Source organism: Camellia sinensis, chromosome 6 (genome assembly GCF_055761805.1).
Source record: "Camellia sinensis isolate YWXY chromosome 6, ASM5576180v1, whole genome shotgun sequence".
Taxonomy (NCBI): Eukaryota; Viridiplantae; Streptophyta; class Magnoliopsida; order Ericales; family Theaceae; genus Camellia; species Camellia sinensis.
Window position 1 is genome coordinate 199,912,657 of NC_138966.1, and position 20,637 is coordinate 199,933,293.

The following is a 20,637-nucleotide window of genomic DNA, read 5'->3' on the forward strand; positions in this document are numbered from 1 at the left end:
TATCTTGCGCACCTTACCTGCACTTGTTAGTGCATTGCATTGTTCGCACTGTTTTGTGCACCCTTTGGTCTAGGAGACCTTAAATCCTCTAGTCTAGGAGACTTAAATCATGCATCTTCATTTGCACTGTCTTGTGCATTCTCCGGTCTAGGAGACCTTAAATTCTCTAAAGGTGTAATTCCTGTGGTGTTTGTCGTGCCCGAACGACTCCTAGTGGTTTGGTATAGCCACCTGCTTGTGTTTGCGGTGAGTTCCTAGGAGACCAACTGAGACGGTGGAAACTAGAGTTCGAATGGCTTATGCCTAGAACGCGAAGGTTTGGGATTTCCGAGACTAAAGTCTGGTTTAAATACCCAGGGGTATATCCTCAACTTGAAATCTGTATGACAGCCCTATAGATTGAGATAACTTGTATATGCGCCTCAATTTTGGATACCGAATCAACCAAGTCTGTCACCCTGTTGGAGAATAGGGAAAGCTGCGACCATAGCTAGGGAGAAAAGTAGTACCTGTGGTTCAACCAAGAAGAAGCAAAAGATCCCCAGCAGCATGAGGTAGGTCATTGCCAATTGCCCCTGTAAGGTATCTTCGCTTCCTAACTACTACATCATCTAGTATGCATATTACATTGTACATAGCATACATTACATGCATTCATTGCATATAGAATATATATTGCATTGTAGTGCACTTCCACCTGCATTGTCGTGCATTCTTCACTTGCGTTGACACGCATGTTTCGCTTCCACCTGTATTGTCTTGCATTCTTCACTTGCGTTGACGCGCATGTTTCGCTTCCACCTGCATTGTCATGCATTCTTCACTTGCGTCAACACGCATGTTTCACTTCCATCTGCATTGTCATGCATTCTTCACTTGCGTCGACACGCATGTTTCGCTTCCACCTGCATTGTCATGCATTCTTCACTTGCGTCGACACGCATGTTTCACCTCCACTTGCATTGTACATTGCATTGTAGTTTGCATGCATTTACTGCATTATCCTTCTATGACTTGCGCCTTTCCATGTTAAGCTTGGTCTGGTATGTGCCCATACTTTTCGTGTTGAAATATGGTTATGATATTATGTGTACGCACCTAGTGTTGAGGGTGACGGCACCGTTTCCGTGTTAAACCTGGTTTGTTTGTGTCCATGCCTTTCCTAGGCAAAATTTGGTTTGGCCGCGCGCCTTATCCACTACTTCCATTGCATTTTAGCTAGTATGTATATTGCATTGTACATAGCATATATTGCATGCATTCACTGCATCACCTCCATCTATCACTTGCGCCTTTCCATGTTGAGCTTGGTCTAGTATGTGCCCATACTTTTCACGTTGAAGCACGATTATAATATTATGTGTACGCACCTAGTGTTGAGGGTGACGGCACCGTTTTCGTGTTAAACGTAGTTTGTTTATATCCATGCCTTTCCTAGGCAAAGTACGATTTGGCCATGCGCCTTATCCATTGCATTCATTGCATTGTAGTGTAGTGTGTTGCATCCAGCATTTAGGATCACGATCTTTCCTTAGTGGGTCATTCCTCACTTATATCATGCCACCCAATTACTTGTTTTATCTACGAAACGCATAGTTATGAGATTCTGTGTACGCGCCTAGTGTTGAGAGTGTTGGCACAATTTCTATGTCAGATGTAGTTTGATTTTTGCATCTCCATCCCTTCATGATATTTGTATGGTTTTATACTGCTTATGGTTTTATCATCTAAAATGCATTGCATATCATTTGTATTGTTTCAATACATTATATATCATTACATTGTTTTGTAATATTGCATATCATCTTGCATCCAACCCGCATTGTTATGCGTCACACTTAGGTTGCATTGTCATGCATCCACACTTTGCTTGCGTTGTCACGCACTTTTCACTTGCATTACTATGCATGTTGCTAACGATATTGTACCTGTTAAGTTTCTTGATTTTTCAGGCACGATATTGTATGTACGGTTCATTTGAAGCTGGTGCGACCAGGCGAACCGGACAGGTATTGTATTCTCCGCGTGAGACGCAGTGAGAATTGTATAATTTTCTTACATCCTTTTTGCATGAAATGTAGTTTGGTTTGTGTATGCTTGCTTAAAATTGTTACATGATTTGCTTCATTACAGCATCCTTTGCATGATCATAAGTTATGCTTGGCTTTATGCATTGTTCTTGCATTTTGCCCCTGCCTTCGGGCGCATATCTTTATCTGTAGCTTGTATGCTTTGTCTAAGTCTTCGGCCTTGTCAAAAATGGGTCGTCTCTGGGCTTTGACATTCACTTCCGTCATTGTTATGACTTTCGAGTTCTGTCAAAGAGGGGCAATTGTAGACACCCCATTTTTGACCATCCTCAAGACTTGGACGTCATCGTTTGAACACTCGATGATCATCTATGTTCGTGTTCGTCTTGAGTTCTCGGAGGTCTTAGTTGCGCGCCTTGCCTCAAGATCTCTCGACTTATTTGTTTTGTGCTTGGTTGGACCAAGAACTTGTGGTTTTTGCACCTGAGGGCGGGAAATGGCTTCTTGGCTATCCCTACACATCACCGGCTATGGCCTGAGGCCACCGGCCTTGTTTTATTACTACCGGCCAAAAGTGATGGCCGGTCGGCAATATATTTAGTCATCCGGCCCTTTATGTTGGTCGATCGACCTTTTCTGCTGGCCGAACCCTGTTCATCTGCTTTATGCAGATATTTAGTGCTAGGTGGCACAGACCCTGCCCTCCATACACGTGTATGGAGGATTTGCACCCTTTGTTTTAGCTTCTTGAGGAAACTTGAACCTTTTGAACCCTTGTGTTAAGCTTTTTGAGGAAGCTTGAACCTTTTGAACCTTTTGAACCTTTGTTTTAGCTTCTCCAAGAAGCTTGAACCTTTTTAGCTTCTTTAGCTTCTCCAAGAAGCTTGAACCCTCTTGTTTCTCTATAAGAGAGGGCCTCCCTCTCCTTTAGAGAGGTTCCAAAAATTTGTTTAAGGCAATAAGCATATATCTCTCTTTGTCTCTATAATTTAGGCTTAGAAAGTGTTTGTTCTTGGCCTTTAGCACCACACCTCATAGCCATACACCTCCACCATTGACCTAAGGTTCTTGGAGGGTCTTGAGAGGTCTCAAAGAGCTGGTTTTTGGTCCAAGAAGCTGCTGGTCTTGTTGAGCTTCAAGGGTAATCTCTTTTCCCTCTTTATTCCTCATTTTTGCACAAGCTTTTAGCCTATCTTGCATGCTGTTTTGAGCTTAGTGTATAACTGATAAAAGTTCTATTTTTGCATGCTTTTGAAGTTTGTTTAAGATCACTTTTGTGTTTGGGATAGTTTCCCCACTCTTAGGCCTTGTTTGGCCTCATTTTTGTGCCTTTTTTGTGAGCTTCAGGACCACCTTGTATTGGCCTTCTTACCACTGAAATCCTTCTAGATTTCAGTGGTGGGGATGGTTTTTTGAGATCCTAAGAAGGAGAGGGCCATCCCTTCTCCTTGTTGTCTTCAATACTTGTCATATTTGCCTCATATGTGAGCACCTTTGTTAAGTTCATGTTGGCCATGTCTTGGCTGGTATTTGTGGTTATTTTTTTGTCATATGCCACTGTTTTTGCCTATCTTGGTCAATCCATGCTTGGTTTATGCACTTGTAGTGTAAATTTTGCAAACTAGTCTTGTTTGCTTCATGTTTGAGCATGTCCTTCTAGCTCATGTTGGCCTCATTTCAGTGGATTTTTGGTCATATTTTGGCATGTCATGAATTTGTTTTTGGCTGGTTTGGTGGTCCCTCACATGCTTCATAGGCTTGTAGTGTAACTCATGCTTACTAGCTTACATTGCATGTTGTTTTGACCCTCCATTCTAGCACATTTTGACCTTGCTGTAAACTGATTTTGTTCATAATTTGGGCTGCCTCAGCTCTGTTTTGTGGCGTCATGGTCGAAAAATGCTTGCCATGCATACTTGTTGTGTAATAGCATTGACTAGCTTTGAGTTTTGAGCACTCTTACATGCCTAATTTGAAGTATTTGCATGTGTTGGCATCATTGAGCATGATATTTCAGAACTTATAGGGGTGCTACACTTCCATATTTTCCATGTTTTAAGTGCTCCTTAGAGTTGTGCTTGTATGCCCCATTTATGAGCCATTGCATGAGCTCCATGTAAATGCATTCCGAGCCACCATCCCAACACATTTTGCCACTGATTTTGGTCTGCATAGGGACTCTTTGGGGTTGGTTTCATCATTTGAGTATTGCTTTGCATGTCTATAGTGTATTGTATTTCACTAGCTTCGGTGCTTAAATCTTTAACAATGCATTACATGAGTGTTTGCATGCTTCGGAGTCATTTTTGGAGTCATTTAGCATGCCATTTCAGAGCTGGAATGTATGCTATTAGATGCCATGTTTCATCTTTGCCATGCTCTTGGGGAGTTGCATCTTGTGCTTTAGGCTCGGGGCCATTGCATTGTGCATGTTTGCATGAGTTTCGGTGCCTTGTTTGCATCATCTTGGCCACTGATTTTGGCATGCTTGAGAGCTACCCATGTTAGTGTAAGTCCGTCTCACCATGTTGTTGCATGCTTATTTCATTTTGCATGTTGTTGCATGCTATACATGTCCACATGTTTAGGTTGTATGCATATTGCATATTGCATGTTAACATGCTCATGTTGTATTAGATTTGTTGCATACTTGAGTTATTTGCATGCTTGCTTGCTTGCCTAGGTTGCATTGCATTGTGCATGCATCCCTTGCCTCTTGATCAATCATGATAGAGGTTGAGGCCCTTTATGTGTTTTGTGCATTTCATTTGATATTGAAGTTGCACACTTGACTTCTTGGGCCATCATGCATTGAAATGCGTGATTGGTGGCTCAAGGGTCGAGAACCATACTCCATTGAATCTCAAACATGATGAGGAGGGTGGTGGTGCAAACATTGCTTTGAAATGCATTGTCATCTCTTATCTATCCTCTGCTGCAGTAAAACAGGATTCTGCAGGAAGAGATGGTCGGTCGACCTTCTTCAGTGCTGGCCGGCCTTGTATTGTTAGCCAAGATTACCACAAATGGTCGATGACCAGTTCTCCATGGCTGGTGGTGTTTCCTCTTGGTCGGTGACCTCCCACAGTGCTCAGGGAGTAATCCAGAAGTAACCTTGAGACTTGTACAGTCCTCAGAGGTGCAGAGCAGTGTAAACAGAGGCAACATGTGACATGGCGGTGGGTTTCCGAGCGGAGCCGAGCGTGCATGCATTCGTTACTCTTCCCGAGGCTGTTTTACTGCTTTCAGTAATTTAATTAATTTGTTTAATTAATTAAGGGTCTGTAATATTTAATTAGCTTGTTAGTTAATTAATTTGTATTATTCATTCGGACCCTCCGAGAGGGGAGCAATTTTGTAATAAGCGTGCGTGTGTGTGATGCATGTCTTCCAACCACTATTTATTTCCCCCTTTTACTTAATCGCTTATGATGATTAGTTCTAGGGCACGTTTCAATTAGCATCCTTATGCAATGCATGTTTGCATCATTCATCTGTATTGCATGCACCGGGTTCGGCGCATCATACTAACTGCATAGTATTTCAATTCCAAGTTGAATACATGTGTTGAATTGTCACGTCTCATATGCTATTTTAGATTAGTTGAGCCTATTCTAATTGCATTTTGCCTGCGATGCATTAGCCATCTTAACATGGATTTGGATCATACATTTGATTACTAACATATTCCTTGTTTTGGCTTGGAGTACACTGTGAGTATTTATGCTTTAGCATCTTGCATGTATGTGAGTTTTGCCATGATAGCATGCTTACTATGAGGCTATGTGCTTATGTGATATAACTGCCTGAATGCCTGTGGGTGAAGGTTGGGTTGCTTGAATTGGAATAATTCGTAGAAACCCGTGTTTTAGCCTACTTGTGAGTAGCAAACATCAAACCATTTTCCAAGCAAAACGGATATGCGATGCTTTATTCCAAATTAGGCGATCTAGTCTATACTTATGTGTTGTGTGCATCACATAGTAAATTCTAGCTAATTAACCGGAATAAGAACACATATGTTTTCAAAACAAAATATCATGCTTAGTACAGGCCGATCTTCGGATCGGGGGAGCGGGGGTGCTCATAACTGACCTTCCCCAATCATACCTAAGTTCCCGAGCCGAGGCAACTTTGGTGATAACGGACACGTGGCCTTAGGCAACGAGTTAGGGTTTCCTAAATTTCCCCCAAAATAAAATATTTAGGTGGCGACTCTGTATCTGGCAAAGCAGTCCATGTTTGACACTTCTTTCTAAAAATCTATTTTCCAAAACGATTTACCGGACTTGGACTCTTTGGTGATTTATCAATCTTGCATTGTACTTTGCGAGATCAGATTAAGAACCGTGACATTGAGTCCGAACTGTAGTGAGACCCAAATGAACAAAATGGGATTCCCTCCAGGGACGTTCGGGGCACGTCTACAGTGTGTTTTTATCTTTCTCCTCCTGGACTCTTATTCCTTTTGTCGGTTTGAACAGATTGGTTGGATTTTGTTGTAGTTGAGGCCAAAAGGTATGGAATCAAACCTTGTGTTGAGTTTACTGAGCAACTATGATAGCTTCGGAGCATGGAAACAGTATGTGAAGTGAACTAGAAATAAAGGGTAATACTTAACACTTGCTGTTAAAGGATATTACAACCATGTTAAGGTAATTAATAAAAAAAAGTCAAATCCTCTGTTTTTACTCTATTCCATGTGATTGTAAGAGAAGAGGCAAAGTTCATCTCTAATTTAAATAAGTATGTAGCACAATTGGCCATGCCTTTGAGGTGTATGATATTTGGCTTGAGACAACTTTGCTTTAATTCTTTACCTATGAAAATCATGCTGACTCTATAGTTCTTGCAAATTTCATGCAGGATCTATGAATAAGAAAGAAAAAAAATAAGGAACAAGGCAAGGTAAGCTAGATTTCATAAAGTTGTCATGGTTTTCTCTTCAAAGTCCTATTCAAAGAGTTAAAGCTTCCACAACATGTCTAATTTTTTTCTGCCTTTGTTGCTTATCTTATACAGTTAAAATTTGTGGTCAATTAGTGCTTTGAATGTCTAGATATTTTACACATAATTAAATCAATTATTGTGTACTTTCGGATAGTCGGAGACCCTTTGCCTCTTAGGATGGCTAATTTGATTTTTTTTTAATTAACAATATATAACCAATAAATATGGTAACGAAAGCACAAGATATGTACGGGAGATTCACTAATCGATGTGAGACCGTTTAATATTATGTTTAATTGATAAATGTAATTAAACCTTAAACCTTAAATAAATAATAAAAAAAAGGAAAAAAAAAAGAGAGTTTTTCCACTAATCATTCTCAAATAAGAGTTTGCCGAATTAAAGTCTCAATCTCAGACTTAATCCAAGTAAAAATCCAATGATGTATATGTAGAGACAACAAAAGTTACATATTTTTATTCCTTTATCTATCAATAGTTGCCCACTTATCATACACTTCATTCATGTTTGCATATTGTGACAACCCTCACCATTGTTTATTGATAATACCACTGATTACTACTAAACTGTGACTGAACATAATTAAGTAACTGATTTGACTGACATTTTGAACTGATTGATTGAGTATATTAGTGTAAACGCATTTCTATCTGTTTGACTGTTAATTGATCTGTTCATGTTTTAAGTGTCAAACTGTGAATTGAAGGCTTTATCGGCGGCCGAATCTGAAATTGATTAGTGTTTCATGTTAATTATAATTTATGTGATTTTATGGTATGTTTAATTGAAATTTGATTTGGTATGATTAAATTGGATTAAATAATGTTGAATTACATTAAATGAGTTTATTACCATTTTGCCATTGAGTGGGCATCTTTAGGCCATTAGTTTATTTCAATTTTGATATACTATCTCAGCTATTTTTCTAGGCCAAAACCGAGAGAGAGAGAGAGACTTGAGAGATTTGTTTTATCTAGAGAATTACTTGGAGAATTAGAAGATTTGGAGGATAATTGCACAAATTGAGCGTCCATTCTTGAAATTGAGGACCTAAGGTAGGAGAATCATTTTCTTGAACTTGTATTCAAGTTGTATCTTGCATGTTTCATGGAATTTTGGTGATTAGAGTCTAGAATTGGTTCAAAATGTTGAATTGAAGCTTAAATCATGCATGTATGTACATGTTCTAGCATTTTGAGATTGTTTTCATGGAAATTGCTACATGTATGTCCATATCTTGATTATAGTTCATGAATTCATCATGTTTTTGGAAGTTTCGACTCATTTGATTATGTATTGGAAGCTTTGATTTCAATTGAACACTTGTATGTTGTATGTTCATCATGTTCTTGAAGTTTATTTGAAATTGTGTTTAATTGACTCACCTTTGGGCTTTAATTTTGCAAATTGATCTTCGAAACATGTCATATTATGGGTTTTAAAGTGTTTTTCTAGAAAATTAGCCCAAAAAGATCGAATTTGAAGCTTTAAAAGTTGAATTTGAGCTTGGAGGTTCAATCTGGAAATTCCAGATTTTGGACCCACGCTCGAGCGTAAGACTTCATGCTCGAGCGTACGCTCTGAGTACACGCATTTCGCTCGAGCGGGGGAAGTAACGCTCGAGCGTGAAATGCGTGTACCCAGTACTTTTCATATGTTTACAGTCCACTCGAACGAGAGAGTTTACGCTCGAGCGAGGACCTGTGTCTCACGCTCAAGCGTGGATCGACCGCCCATCGAGCGTGATTTTTGTGCATCCAGTACTTTTGCTTGAGTTTATAGTCCACTCGAGTGAAGGAAGTCACACTCGAGCAGAGATCATTTGTCTGCATGTCCGCTCGAGCGTAGAAAGCCACGCTCAAGCGAGACCCCTGTTTGCTGAAAATTCTGAAAAGTGTTTTTAAGTACATCTTTGCATCCTCATTTCATCCTAAGCATTCCTAGGCCTAGTTTAAGGCATCTTAATGAGGATATTGATGTAGAACTACACCGAGTCAAGTTAGGGACTAAGTCATTAATTCCCAAGTGTGTAACTTAGTGTGTGTGTTCATTCTGTAACTGTATAGGGTTGGCATCCGAGGACGCTCTAGCCTATTTGTAACCTAGTGCTCTGTGAGTAACAATGTTGTAAAGATATATTCAATTATGAATATTTTCTGAATGATCAACTGTACTACTTTTTGAAATGATATTTCTTACTGAATGAATGCTTGTCCTATCTGCGAACTGTATTCGTGGCATCCATAGCAATTTACTGTTACTGTACTGTTACTGTACTGCTTCTGTCACAGAGATCTCTATCGGTTCCCATGTTTGGAACCACTACTATTTATTGATATGATGGCCATCAACTGACTGTTCGGTCTGTTAAGACCTACTGTACTGTTTGCTATTGGATGTACCACTTATGACTGCTATAATCGAATAACTGATATACTGTTTAAATGACTGTTTTAAACACTGGAAGGACATTCATTCCTAACCTCTTTACGCATATGTTATTCACTGGGCTTTCGCTCACTGTTTATATATATATATAGGTGTCCAGGCACTGGATCGGAGCTAGGAGCATTGGGTTAAACTCCCTTTTTGTCAAGCCAACCAACGTGCCTCACTGCGAGGTTCCAAGTGTGTTCAAGCTTAGGCTTTTTGGGGTGTCTCAGTTCACCCTTCTGTCTCTGTTTTGTAATACTGTATAGACTTGTACTGTACTGTTATGGTAAGGATTTGGTCCCTAACCTGAATGCCTGTATATGATGTATGTACATACTGCTTTTGTTCCGAATGTGAATGTGTTATGAAAAGTCTTTTTGCATACAGACTGTCACAGCTCGTTGGACATCTTTCATTTACTGTTTTAGCTTTCGCCAGCCCCTGTACTTTGTATTACTGTTATTATTGTTAAGCAGGCCTTTGGTAATCACGGATTACTGGCCGGTTACGGTGCTAAACCCATAGGGGCGGGTTTGGGGCGTGACACATATGTAATGATTTGATTCCCAATTATTAACAAAGCTCCAATTTGACAGTGAAGAATAGGAAGATACATGAATGAGAGACATTGATTTCAAGAACTTGCATTCTCAGACAACAGAGTGAAATATGTAGGTTGTCAATAACTTTGAAATTACAGGTCTCTCTCTCTCACACATTTTTTTTTTTCACATAGCTTGGAAATGGCTTGTTGCTAAGCTAACTTAGCAAATATTGAACAGCTTTCAATTAAATATGAAACATTTTTGCAGCTTTTAACGTTATCATTGACACTAACCGATAATGAAATTACACATGGGATAGTTAACCTCGTTATTGAGATGTAAATTTATGTTCTAAGTTAATTTTGTAATTGCCACATATATATAGTGGAGTTTATTATGTTTGCATGATAATTTGTTATTAGATAGTGATACTCTGTGTTGGTGATGATGTGGTATCACCATAGTATTGATTTTTTTTTAATAGAGTAAAATTTCTCACAAACTTAAGATTCAAACACAACGTTAACACTTTAGTTGAGATTTTAATCACAAGACAACAAAATCTCTCATTTCCTCTGATCTAGATTCTCACCTTGCACAACAAAGCACCTTAGATTTTTCATGCCTAAGATTATAATGTGGTTCTCTCTGATAATGAGAAATAAACAAAGTTGATTGAGGTCCTCGCATGGAAGAAGTTACATAACAAGAAAAAACATAGTATAAAGCTTGACTGCAATTTGATATTGCATAGGATTATTATATATTCACATCCAGACAAAGGCTAAACCTCCACCATTGCCACTCATTCCTTAACTGATCCAATTTCCAAATTGAAGTGGGCCAAATTTTTGTTACACAAAGCTTTATAGCCTCTTGCTACTTGTCCTCCACCAATGGCTGATTCACAGGGGTATGAATGAATACATAGAAAAAGGATAATGAATCAACTGCACAATGGCTTAAGGACCCATCCACTGATCAAATAATGCTATTGAGGCATTCAACCTGGGCATCTGCTTTGATTATGTAGGGTTAAATTTAATATTTCATCTCTCTCTCTCTCTCTCTCTATATATATATATATATATAATGTTAGGTGTCTTTCATGATGTTTTGAGATATTAGAAAAGTGATTTAACATGGTATCAATGTTTTGATTCGAGATTTTAAGTTTGAGTTTTGTCGTTCTATTATCTCTATATCATTGTGCACTTTATTTAATTTGCATAATTGTACTTTGTCCAAGCTAGTATATGTTTGTCTCTCCACATGCATGGTTGTAAATCATGGAAGGAAGAGTTAGCTTGATAAATAATATTGTTATTTCTGCACATGTGAGATGCGAGATAGAATTGCATGTTGTGGGAGAAGAGTTTGTATGCAAGAGTGTTAGATTATTATTTGGTACAATTCTCCTTACAACTTATCAGACAAAATAACTTAAATAAGATTTTTTTTAAAAAAGTGACTATGTAGAGATAGGGGTCAAGTATAATCTGTAAAAATTTGTGTCAAATTTGACACAAAGATATCAATGTCAAAATTTGACAACTCCGTTTCAGCACTCAGCTAATATTACAGTTGTTATGACAAATGAAATAACAATTCCATTGGAGCCACTATTACATAATTATCAAATTGCCCTCACATTGATTGTATTCTTCTTCCAAACCATGAAATTGTGCATGTTCACTGGCAGTTGGTTCAGATCAAACTGTATCAGAAAGTAGTATTCCTTTTTCTCCGCATGGCTTTATACTAACCGAGTGGGACTAAGATGGTGAGTTATATGATTTAATAATTTATATGATTAAGAGGTTGTGGAAGAACATCCTAGAGTACAACCAAGTTGGTTGAGCAGTCAGTGAAACAAAAAGAATTTATATGCATGGGAGAGAGCAAGAGCTTTTTAGGTTGTCATTTGTGTTAAAGACATTTGAACATCGCAATTCAACTTCCATGGTATGTCCACACAAGCCCTTATTGGATGTAGTAGTTAGGCACCTATATTGGATTTAGTATTTAGTTACTATTATCAGTTCCTGCCTTCTACAATTAAATTTTTCCTGATAAAATCTAAAGTGAAAATGTTAATTTTTTGCAATATATAGGGGAAGTTATCTCCGAAGACTATGAGCTCGAGTATGGTACTGATTGTTTAGAGATGCACCTTGGGGCTGTTCAACTTGGGGAACGTGTTTTGGTCATTGATGTTTTAGTGGTGACAGGGGGGACACTATTTGCAGGCATAAGGCTTTTAGGTAACTTCTAGGGCTTTTTTCATGATTTTTCTTTCTCAGTTCAGTATGTGTATTTCAACGCTTTCCTTAATTCTCTAGCCAACAACTAATGTGCTTGGAATTGTTATTAACTAGAACGTGTTAGGGCTGTGGTAGTTGAATGTGCATGTGTTATTGAGTTGCCAGAGTTAAAGGTAATGCTTTATAAATTATATGTGATTTCCCCTTGTTTGTTACATCATCAAACCTAGTTTATGCTGCTATTGCAACATTGATCTTCTTTTTTCTTATGTTTCTTTAATAAAATTATTATATTATCAAATTTATTGAAATTTTATTTGTCATTTTATACTTTATTTTATTTTCCTCTGTCATAGATGAACTTCGAACATTGTTGAGACTTGGATTAGTTTTCTTACACTGCACTATTGTTGTGGAACAAAATGTTTGACTAACTTGGATATTAGCTGTTTTAAGTACTTAACTTCGAGTGAAAATATTTAAATAGGAAACTTTGACAACTTAGCAACTCTTTCATAATAGAATATTTAAAAACATTTTAACTTTTAATTAATAGAGTATTTTAGCATTCTAGAAAGACTAGAATGACTTAATTAGTTGTAATAATAAATAAGAAATAACTGAATCCATAATTAATCAAAGTTTCTAAGTATGTACAGTTCCTAAACAAGTCCTATGCTTAAAACTATCGAGTCATCGACATTTAATTGATGTGGATTTATTTTTCTTCTCCTGTTATGTGCATAAAGTGTTCAAAAGTGTTAATGCATCAGGTGTTAAGAGTTATCACATCTTAAATTATGTTGGTCTAAAGTACTCTTCTTTTATTTTGTGGAGCCTTGGATGCTTGAATAAGAAATGCATCATTTAATTGGGACTTGGAGTATCAAAATGAATGTATAGCTTTTAATTGGATGTAAGTTAATTGAACTCGACTTAGTTAGCTGTTAAGCTTTTATAGTTTGGTTTTTTTGTTGATGATGCAACTTCCCGTGTTGTTGTCATTTGATAATCTCAGTTGACTAAATTGCATTTATCACGGTATCTTTAACTATATCTTTGATAATCTAATTGACTATTCTTGTATTTATGGAGCTTGGGTGCTTGAATAATAAATGCTTCATTTACTTGGGATTTATAGTATAAAAAAGAATATTAATATTAGTGTGATGCGAACTAATTGAGCCTGAGCCTGAACCTGATTGACTTAGTAGCTGAGCATTTTGTGTTTGTTTCTTTGTTGATGATGCAATCTTTGCTTTTCCATTTATTGGAGGTTGTTGGCTCATGATAAATCCAGTTGACTAGATTGCGTTTTTGCTTAGGTGTGACGTAAATCTATTATTGTCTACTCTGTGCACACGTTCAATTCAAACTCGTGAAGGGATTATTGTTAAAGCTTTGGATTGTAATGCTGTTGTTGCAAGTCAGGATGCTTTGGCAAAGACTATTTATGCTAGGCTGTTTGATTGGTATGCTTGTTATTAATGTGTTGTTAGTAGTTTTTTATTTTTCCTGATTCAAAAATTCGCTGTGGTTGCTTGATGAGTATGCTTGTGTGGCTTCTACATTTGTTTCTTTTAGGCTTGTTGAGAAGATTAATAGGTTTGTTGGGCAAGGCAAGGATTCTCAGATACAAATTGGAGTCCTTGACATATATGGATTTGAATGCTTTAAAAACAACAGGTGAATTTTTTTTCTCATAAATGTTTTTGAAATTACTTCTACTCACATTTTTTCATTTGTCATGCAGTTCAGCAATTAATTTTTGAATGTTGTCTGTTTTTTGTTATTGTATTTGGGAGGAAACATTCAACTCCTTCAGTGAAAAGAAAAGAGGAACAAAGAGAGATGGTATTTTAAAAACAGACAGTTTAAATAGAAAATATATCCAAAATGATGTGTTAATGATATTTTTGTAGCCCCATATGCAAAGATCATTTTTTTAATCTCATCAGTGCTTTACATTAAATTGATCACAATATAAAAAATTACTGAATAGTTGTCTTTGTGGGCCATTAGCTTAATTTGTATATATTATTTGTAGTCATTATTTTCAAATATTGAGTGTCATGGTAATTTGTAGATTTCAAATGGGAGATTGGTTAGAACTTGGTGCGCACATAAAAAATCAGTGACTTGCTTGACATTTTCCAGCGATGATTCATTTCTTATTTCTGGTTCAGAAGATGGCATGATCATTATTTGGCCTATGATCGGGTAAAAAAAGTGAATCTTCGTTTCTTCAACAATTTAATGTTTGTATTTGAATGTCGTTTAGTTTTATTTTTTAGGAAAAATAAATAACTGACTTTGTAATCACATTGTTTGGTGGAAGTTTGGTAAACGAGACAGATTGTTGGACAGTGGCTTTAAAACTAAATTTTTCGTTGGAGCTTTCATCCTCTATAACGGGCCTATTAACTGCATCAAGTGGTACAAGTTCAATTTTTTTATCAAGCTCCCTCGATGGCACATGCAAGGTTACTTAATTATGTTAAATGTTTCATAATAATATCTTCCTAGTAAGAGTATTTTTGTTTTTCGAAATGACTTATTTTTGTATTGTAGGTATGGGACCTTGTTACTGGAAGACTTTTACAAACTCGAGCTTTTCCACTACCAATTACTATAGTTGTTGATCCAACAGCGATGAAGTTATTTTCTGGTGGTATAGATTACTAGTGGATATTTCTTTTTTGTATACGGAGGACATCATTTTTGTATGATTATTTGTTAGTATGGAATTATTATTTTGGGTTTGATTATATTTGGTTTGTATAGAATTTGATGTTACAAGACCAATTTTTTGGATAGTTAAAAGTGAAATAGAAATAGACAAATGTATTATTTTGTTTATATACAAGGTGCAGGTTGCACGAAATAAATACAGGTTGTGCAGAAATTAATAATAATAATAAAAAAATAACACTAAATAAATTTTTTGGTGACTAAATGTTTAGTAGCCAAAAAAATAAAATAAAACTTGTTGGGTACTAAAAATTTAGTAGCCAAAAACAAACCAAAGATGTTTTGGCGACTAAAAATTTAGTAGTAAAAAATATATGAGACTTTAGGCGACTAAATAGTTTAGTAGCTAAAAAAAAATATGAAAATTAATTTTTTTTTGCGACTAAATATTTAGTAACTAATAATAAATGATACTTTGGGCGACTAAAAGTTTTAGTCGCTGAAAATGAAAATTAATTTTATTTGAAAACTTTTGGCGACTAAATATTTAGTCGCCAATTTATGACTTTTGGCTACTAAAAAATATTTAGTCGCCAATACCTTGTACTTTTCCCTATTAAAACATTAGTAGCCATTTATAGGACTTTTGGCGACTAAATTTTTTTTAGTCGCCAAAACCTTCCCCGACCATTTTCCCACGACAAATCTAGCGACCAAAATATTTAGTCGGGAAAAGGCTTCAGCGACTAAAAACCTTACTTTTGGCGACTAAAATTTTAGTTGCCAAAAGTGCATTTTTTTTGTAGTGGTGAAGCTGGTAGTAATAGTAGTGTTGTTTGTAAAACTGATTTTTTGCCTTCATTTTATTCAAATCAACGGAAACCTTTATTCTCCAATCGGTGGGTTAATTGTATAAAAGGAGTGGGTCAAAGGTTTGCTCAAAGAGCTGTTGAATTTCGAGATGCATTGTCAAAGTATTCTATTCATTCCAGTTTTGATTTTGATTTTGTTAAGAATGATAAGGATCGTGTCACTATTCATTGTAAGAGAAGGGCTGATTTGGGATGTTTATGGAGTGTGCATGCTATAGTGGAAAATTCTAGTAAAGTTTTTGTTATTAAACAATTTGATGATGTTCATACGTGTGGATCTTCTTTTCATACAATTAAACATACTAGGATGACTTCGAGTATGATTGGCAGGCTAATTTCAAATGAGGTTCGTAATAAGGCTTTGACATCGATTAGTGAGGTGGTTTGTGATTTCAAGGACTATATGGAACAGAAGTTTTTTATCAGTTAGCTTGGATGGGTGTTGAAAAAACAAGGGATGTTGTTTTTGATGACTATTCATCTTCATTTGACGATCTTCGTTGATATGTTGATGCCGCTAATGATTGTAATCCGAGGAGTATTTTTGATATGAAATTTGATATTGATAGTAAAGGAAGACATTTCAAATGCCTGTTTTTCGCTTTTGAGGCATGTATTCATGGTTTCAAGTATTGTTGGCCTATGTTGATGCTTGATGAAACTTTCTTGAAAAGAAGACACAAAGGTTGTTTATTGGCTGCTACGACAAAAGACAGTAACCAATGTATATTTTGTGTCTATTTGTTATTATTATTATTAAAACAATGATAATTTTATCATTTTTGTTACTGGAGAGTGTTGATTATTGAGTATGGTCAATTAATTAGTGATAAATTTATGTTGTATACTTTTGTATGCTGTATACTTTTGTTAAATTTTTATATTTATACAGTGATAAATTTATTATGCATTGATTCTATATGTTGTATATTGCTATTGAATTGTTGTAGTAATACAGTGATAAAGTTATTTATGGTTGGTGCTATATGTTATATACTTTGTGTTTTACTTTTGTTTTGTAATGTTTTTTATTTGTTACGAATAATGTGTATATATTTTGTTTGTAGGTTTATATCTGTTATGTTTTGCCATTGTTGATAGTGAACGTTATGACAATTGACATTGGTTCTTGTCAAAGTTATTTGTTATTTTAACTCCAGGAAGAGATATTGCGTTTGTTACTGATCAGCATGGAGGTTTGCTAAAAGCTTTAGCTGAGGTCTTTCCATTTTCTTCTCATTTTTTTTGTCTAATGCATTTGAAGACAAATTTGAAGACTTATTTGTCAGTGAAGAGTCGCGAATCTAACGAGTATTTGCTCACTCTTTTTAGTAGATGTGCATATGCTCCTACTATTGAGTTGTTTAATGAGCTATTTGAAAAATTTAAGGGTCGTTGTTGTTGTAGTGTTCAGAAGTTTCTTGAGGATTTGCCTAATGAGTGTTGGTGTAACCCTTATTTTCAAGGCAAAAGGTATGGTGAAATGTGCACAAATGTTGCGGAATCTTTTAATACATGGATTAGAGATAAACGCCATTTGTTTTCAACTAATCTTGTTGATACTATATGGGTGAAACTAATGGAGCAATTTTCAAAAAGGAGAGAAGTTGGAAATAAGTGGAATCGTATTGTTTGCCTTTTTGCAGAGAAAAAGTTAGAAGAAACATTTAATGATACAAAGGCATGGATAGTTAAGAAATGTAGCGATGATATTCATGAAATCTTATTGGATCATTTAGTTATGGTTGATATTTGGAAGCGGTCTTGTTCTTGTCGATTGTTGAAAATTGATTCTTTTCTTTGCAAACGTGGTTTTTGTGCTATAAAGAGGAGTGAGAAGGATCTGAACTGTTTTCTTGATGATTGCTATCATGTTCATAGTTATTGTGATTCTTATTCGCATTCTATCTATCCGGTTTCAAGTATGTGGAAGCCAAATGTAGTTCTTGATGATAACATTGTTTTACCTCCTCTTTGTAAAACACCAGTTGGACGTCCAAGAACAAAGAGAATATCTTCAAAGGGCGAGATCAAGAGAATTAGATGTAGTAGGTGTGGAAAGATGTGAACTCATAATCGGAAGACATGTAAAGAAGCTTTGCTTTAGTTATATTGATTTTAATTGAATTACTTTTGTTGAGAGTTGAGAGGTGTTACTTGTATTGAATGTTTGAATATTTTTTGAAAGATACATTGTTAATCATATTATTTAATTTTGATGATGTCTAAAATATATTAGTTAATATACATATTATTTGACACAAATTATTATCTTTTTAAAATATATATATTTGTTAAATATTATTTAAATAAAATAATATTATCTTTTTAAAATATCTATGTTAAATATTATTTTAAATATTTTCAAAAACTTTACTATTCACTTTTTGAAAAATAGGGTTAATTACTATTCATCTTTTGACAAATCGATTAATTATATTATTTTGAAAAATAGGGTTAATTACTATTCATCTTTTGACAAATCGATTAATTATATTATTTTGACAAAAATGATTGATTGGTTGTATTATTTTGACAAATTTGATATTTATGGGTTGTTTTTTTTTGACAAAATTAATATGGAGTGGTAAAATATATTTAGTTTAAAATCTCTACAACATATACAATATTTTAAAGAGGACATATATTTTCAGATCCATCATAAATATAATTTATAGAGATTTTTCTGTATGCAAAATTTTGATCAGAACTTATATAACATTATATGCAGAATACATCACGTGCGCTATTAAATTTTTTACATTACATTGATTATATCATATTATAATTAAACAAGAAGAAAAAGATGGAGTTATATATATATATATATATTATAAACTAGATGGAGAAAATTATTTGTTTGTTTGAAAGTTGTGAACTTTGTATTAAATTGTCTATAAAAATGGTGGCTCAATGTTTGAAATAACAAAAAAAAAAAAAAAAAAAAATCAGTCTTATTTTTTATCTTTTGCTGACTATTCAAAATCAAGGAGTGTGCTTATGTAAGCGATGACATCAAGAGTGTGCTTATGTAAGCCATGACATCAGGAGCGTGCTTATGTAAGCCATGACGTCAGCAAGGAGCGTCCAACGGGTATAATTTTGTGTATAAATAGAAGTGTTGTGTGTGGAGAATATCATCAAGAACTTGAAGAGAAAATATTTCTGTGAGCTCCAAAATTCTGAGTATTCTGCTCTTTCACTTTCAGATCTAAGTCTAGCTTTTGTTCTTACACTTTCATATCTACTCTTTGTGAGAGAATTATTGTAAAAGTGGATTCAATTACCACTTATTCTTATTCCTTATTTTTGTGAGAGATTTTGTAAGGGTAAGGCATTTATTGTTGAGTGAGGATCAATAGATAAGAGTAAGTCCTGTGCCAAATCCACAAGCTTGGTGGTGTATTTATTCAATTGATAGTAAAGAAATTCTCAAGGAGGTTCCTCGGGGAGTGGACGTAGGCCTGGAGTGCCGAACCACTATAAATCGCAGTGTTTGATTTTCTCTCTCTATCTCTTCTACTTTTATATTGATAATTATTATTCTGTTTTTTTTATTTATTAAAATTCTGAATATTGTGTTATTTTTAATATTGTGAAATTTTTAATAACCCAATTCACCCCCCCTCTTGGGTTGCCTATCTGGGATAACATACATCATTTCGGTAGTTGCATTGGATGATTGAGGAATTTTTTGAACGAAAATTATATTGTTTGTTGATATTTTTACAAGATTAAGTTTCACAGATTTATATTCTTTGATTTTGGTTAAATATAGTTGCTGTTTTTGGCGTTTTATACAGTGGTAAATTTATCCTTGGTTGGTTTGAATGAGTTGATGGATTATGTTTTTTTAAGAGTGATAAATTTACCATTGTCTGAAGGAAACAATCAAGCATTAATGGGGTTGTTGAATTTTGTTATTTTTAAGAATGATAAATTGATAATTGACTGTATGGAAAGAGTTGATGGTTTATTACATTTATGTCAGTGGTTAATAAATTTATTATTGTCATATCCAACCAAATGTTCTTTTTAACGGTGATAAATTTATCAATGGCTTATACTCAAGAAAAATTAATTTTAGGTAGCTTGAGACTAAGTTTCCCAATCTGTGCTGCATTACTGCCACTATGTAATTAACTATCAGTGGGATCTTTGAAGCAAAATATTTCGAGTTTGCAATTCATTTTCAGATTAAATTGTTCAAAATTTCAGTCTAAGAAATGCTTTAGATGCAACAGTTTATCATTAGGTCTTAAATAAGATCATATTTCTTCATAAATAACTGGTTCTTGGAGTTAAATGTTAAAATGTATGTACGGTTTGTTTTTTTGAATTTACTGTTAGAACTTTCTCTCCACTCCATATACCCATAATGGTATGTTTTTACATTCATTCCCAAACTTGGAAATATCTACAAACTGCAACAGTGTTTTAATTTTCAATTTGGACAATGTAGTAGTGTTTGTGTTTTAATTTTCAATTTAGGTAAATTGTTTATTATTTTTTATGTTGTTTTGTTTACTTGAATTAGGAAAAAAGAATGAGAGAGAGAGAGAGAGAGTTGCTGATTTTTGTTAGTTTGAACAGTGATAAATTTATCAGTGTAAAAAAAAATGTCATGTTAGTAAATGAAGGGATCCAAACCTGTTATTAAGCATAAAGTAAGATTGATATCAAAGCCAGATCTGGTAAAAATATAGCTAAAAAAAATTAAATTTTCATTTAGTGTATTGCCTGTAATTTTAACATTGCAACAACCAAGTATTGTAATATTCATTGAAGTAAAGTACAAACCAAAATGATCAAAATATAGATAACACTGTAA

At 35.0% G+C, this 20,637-nt stretch overlaps 1 protein-coding gene across 1 annotated transcript; it reads left to right on the forward strand.

Annotated features, from left to right (window-relative positions):
• The first annotated feature begins 16,113 nt into the window (after positions 1–16,113).
• On the forward strand, positions 16,114–17,874 carry LOC114269411 (uncharacterized). Its single transcript, XM_082876909.1, has 3 exons — positions 16,114–16,231; positions 16,967–17,025; positions 17,071–17,874. The coding sequence occupies exons 1-3, from the start codon at positions 16,114–16,116 to the stop codon at positions 17,872–17,874; spliced, it is 981 nt and encodes a 326-aa protein (XP_082733035.1).
• Positions 17,875–20,637: the final 2,763 nt, after the last annotated feature.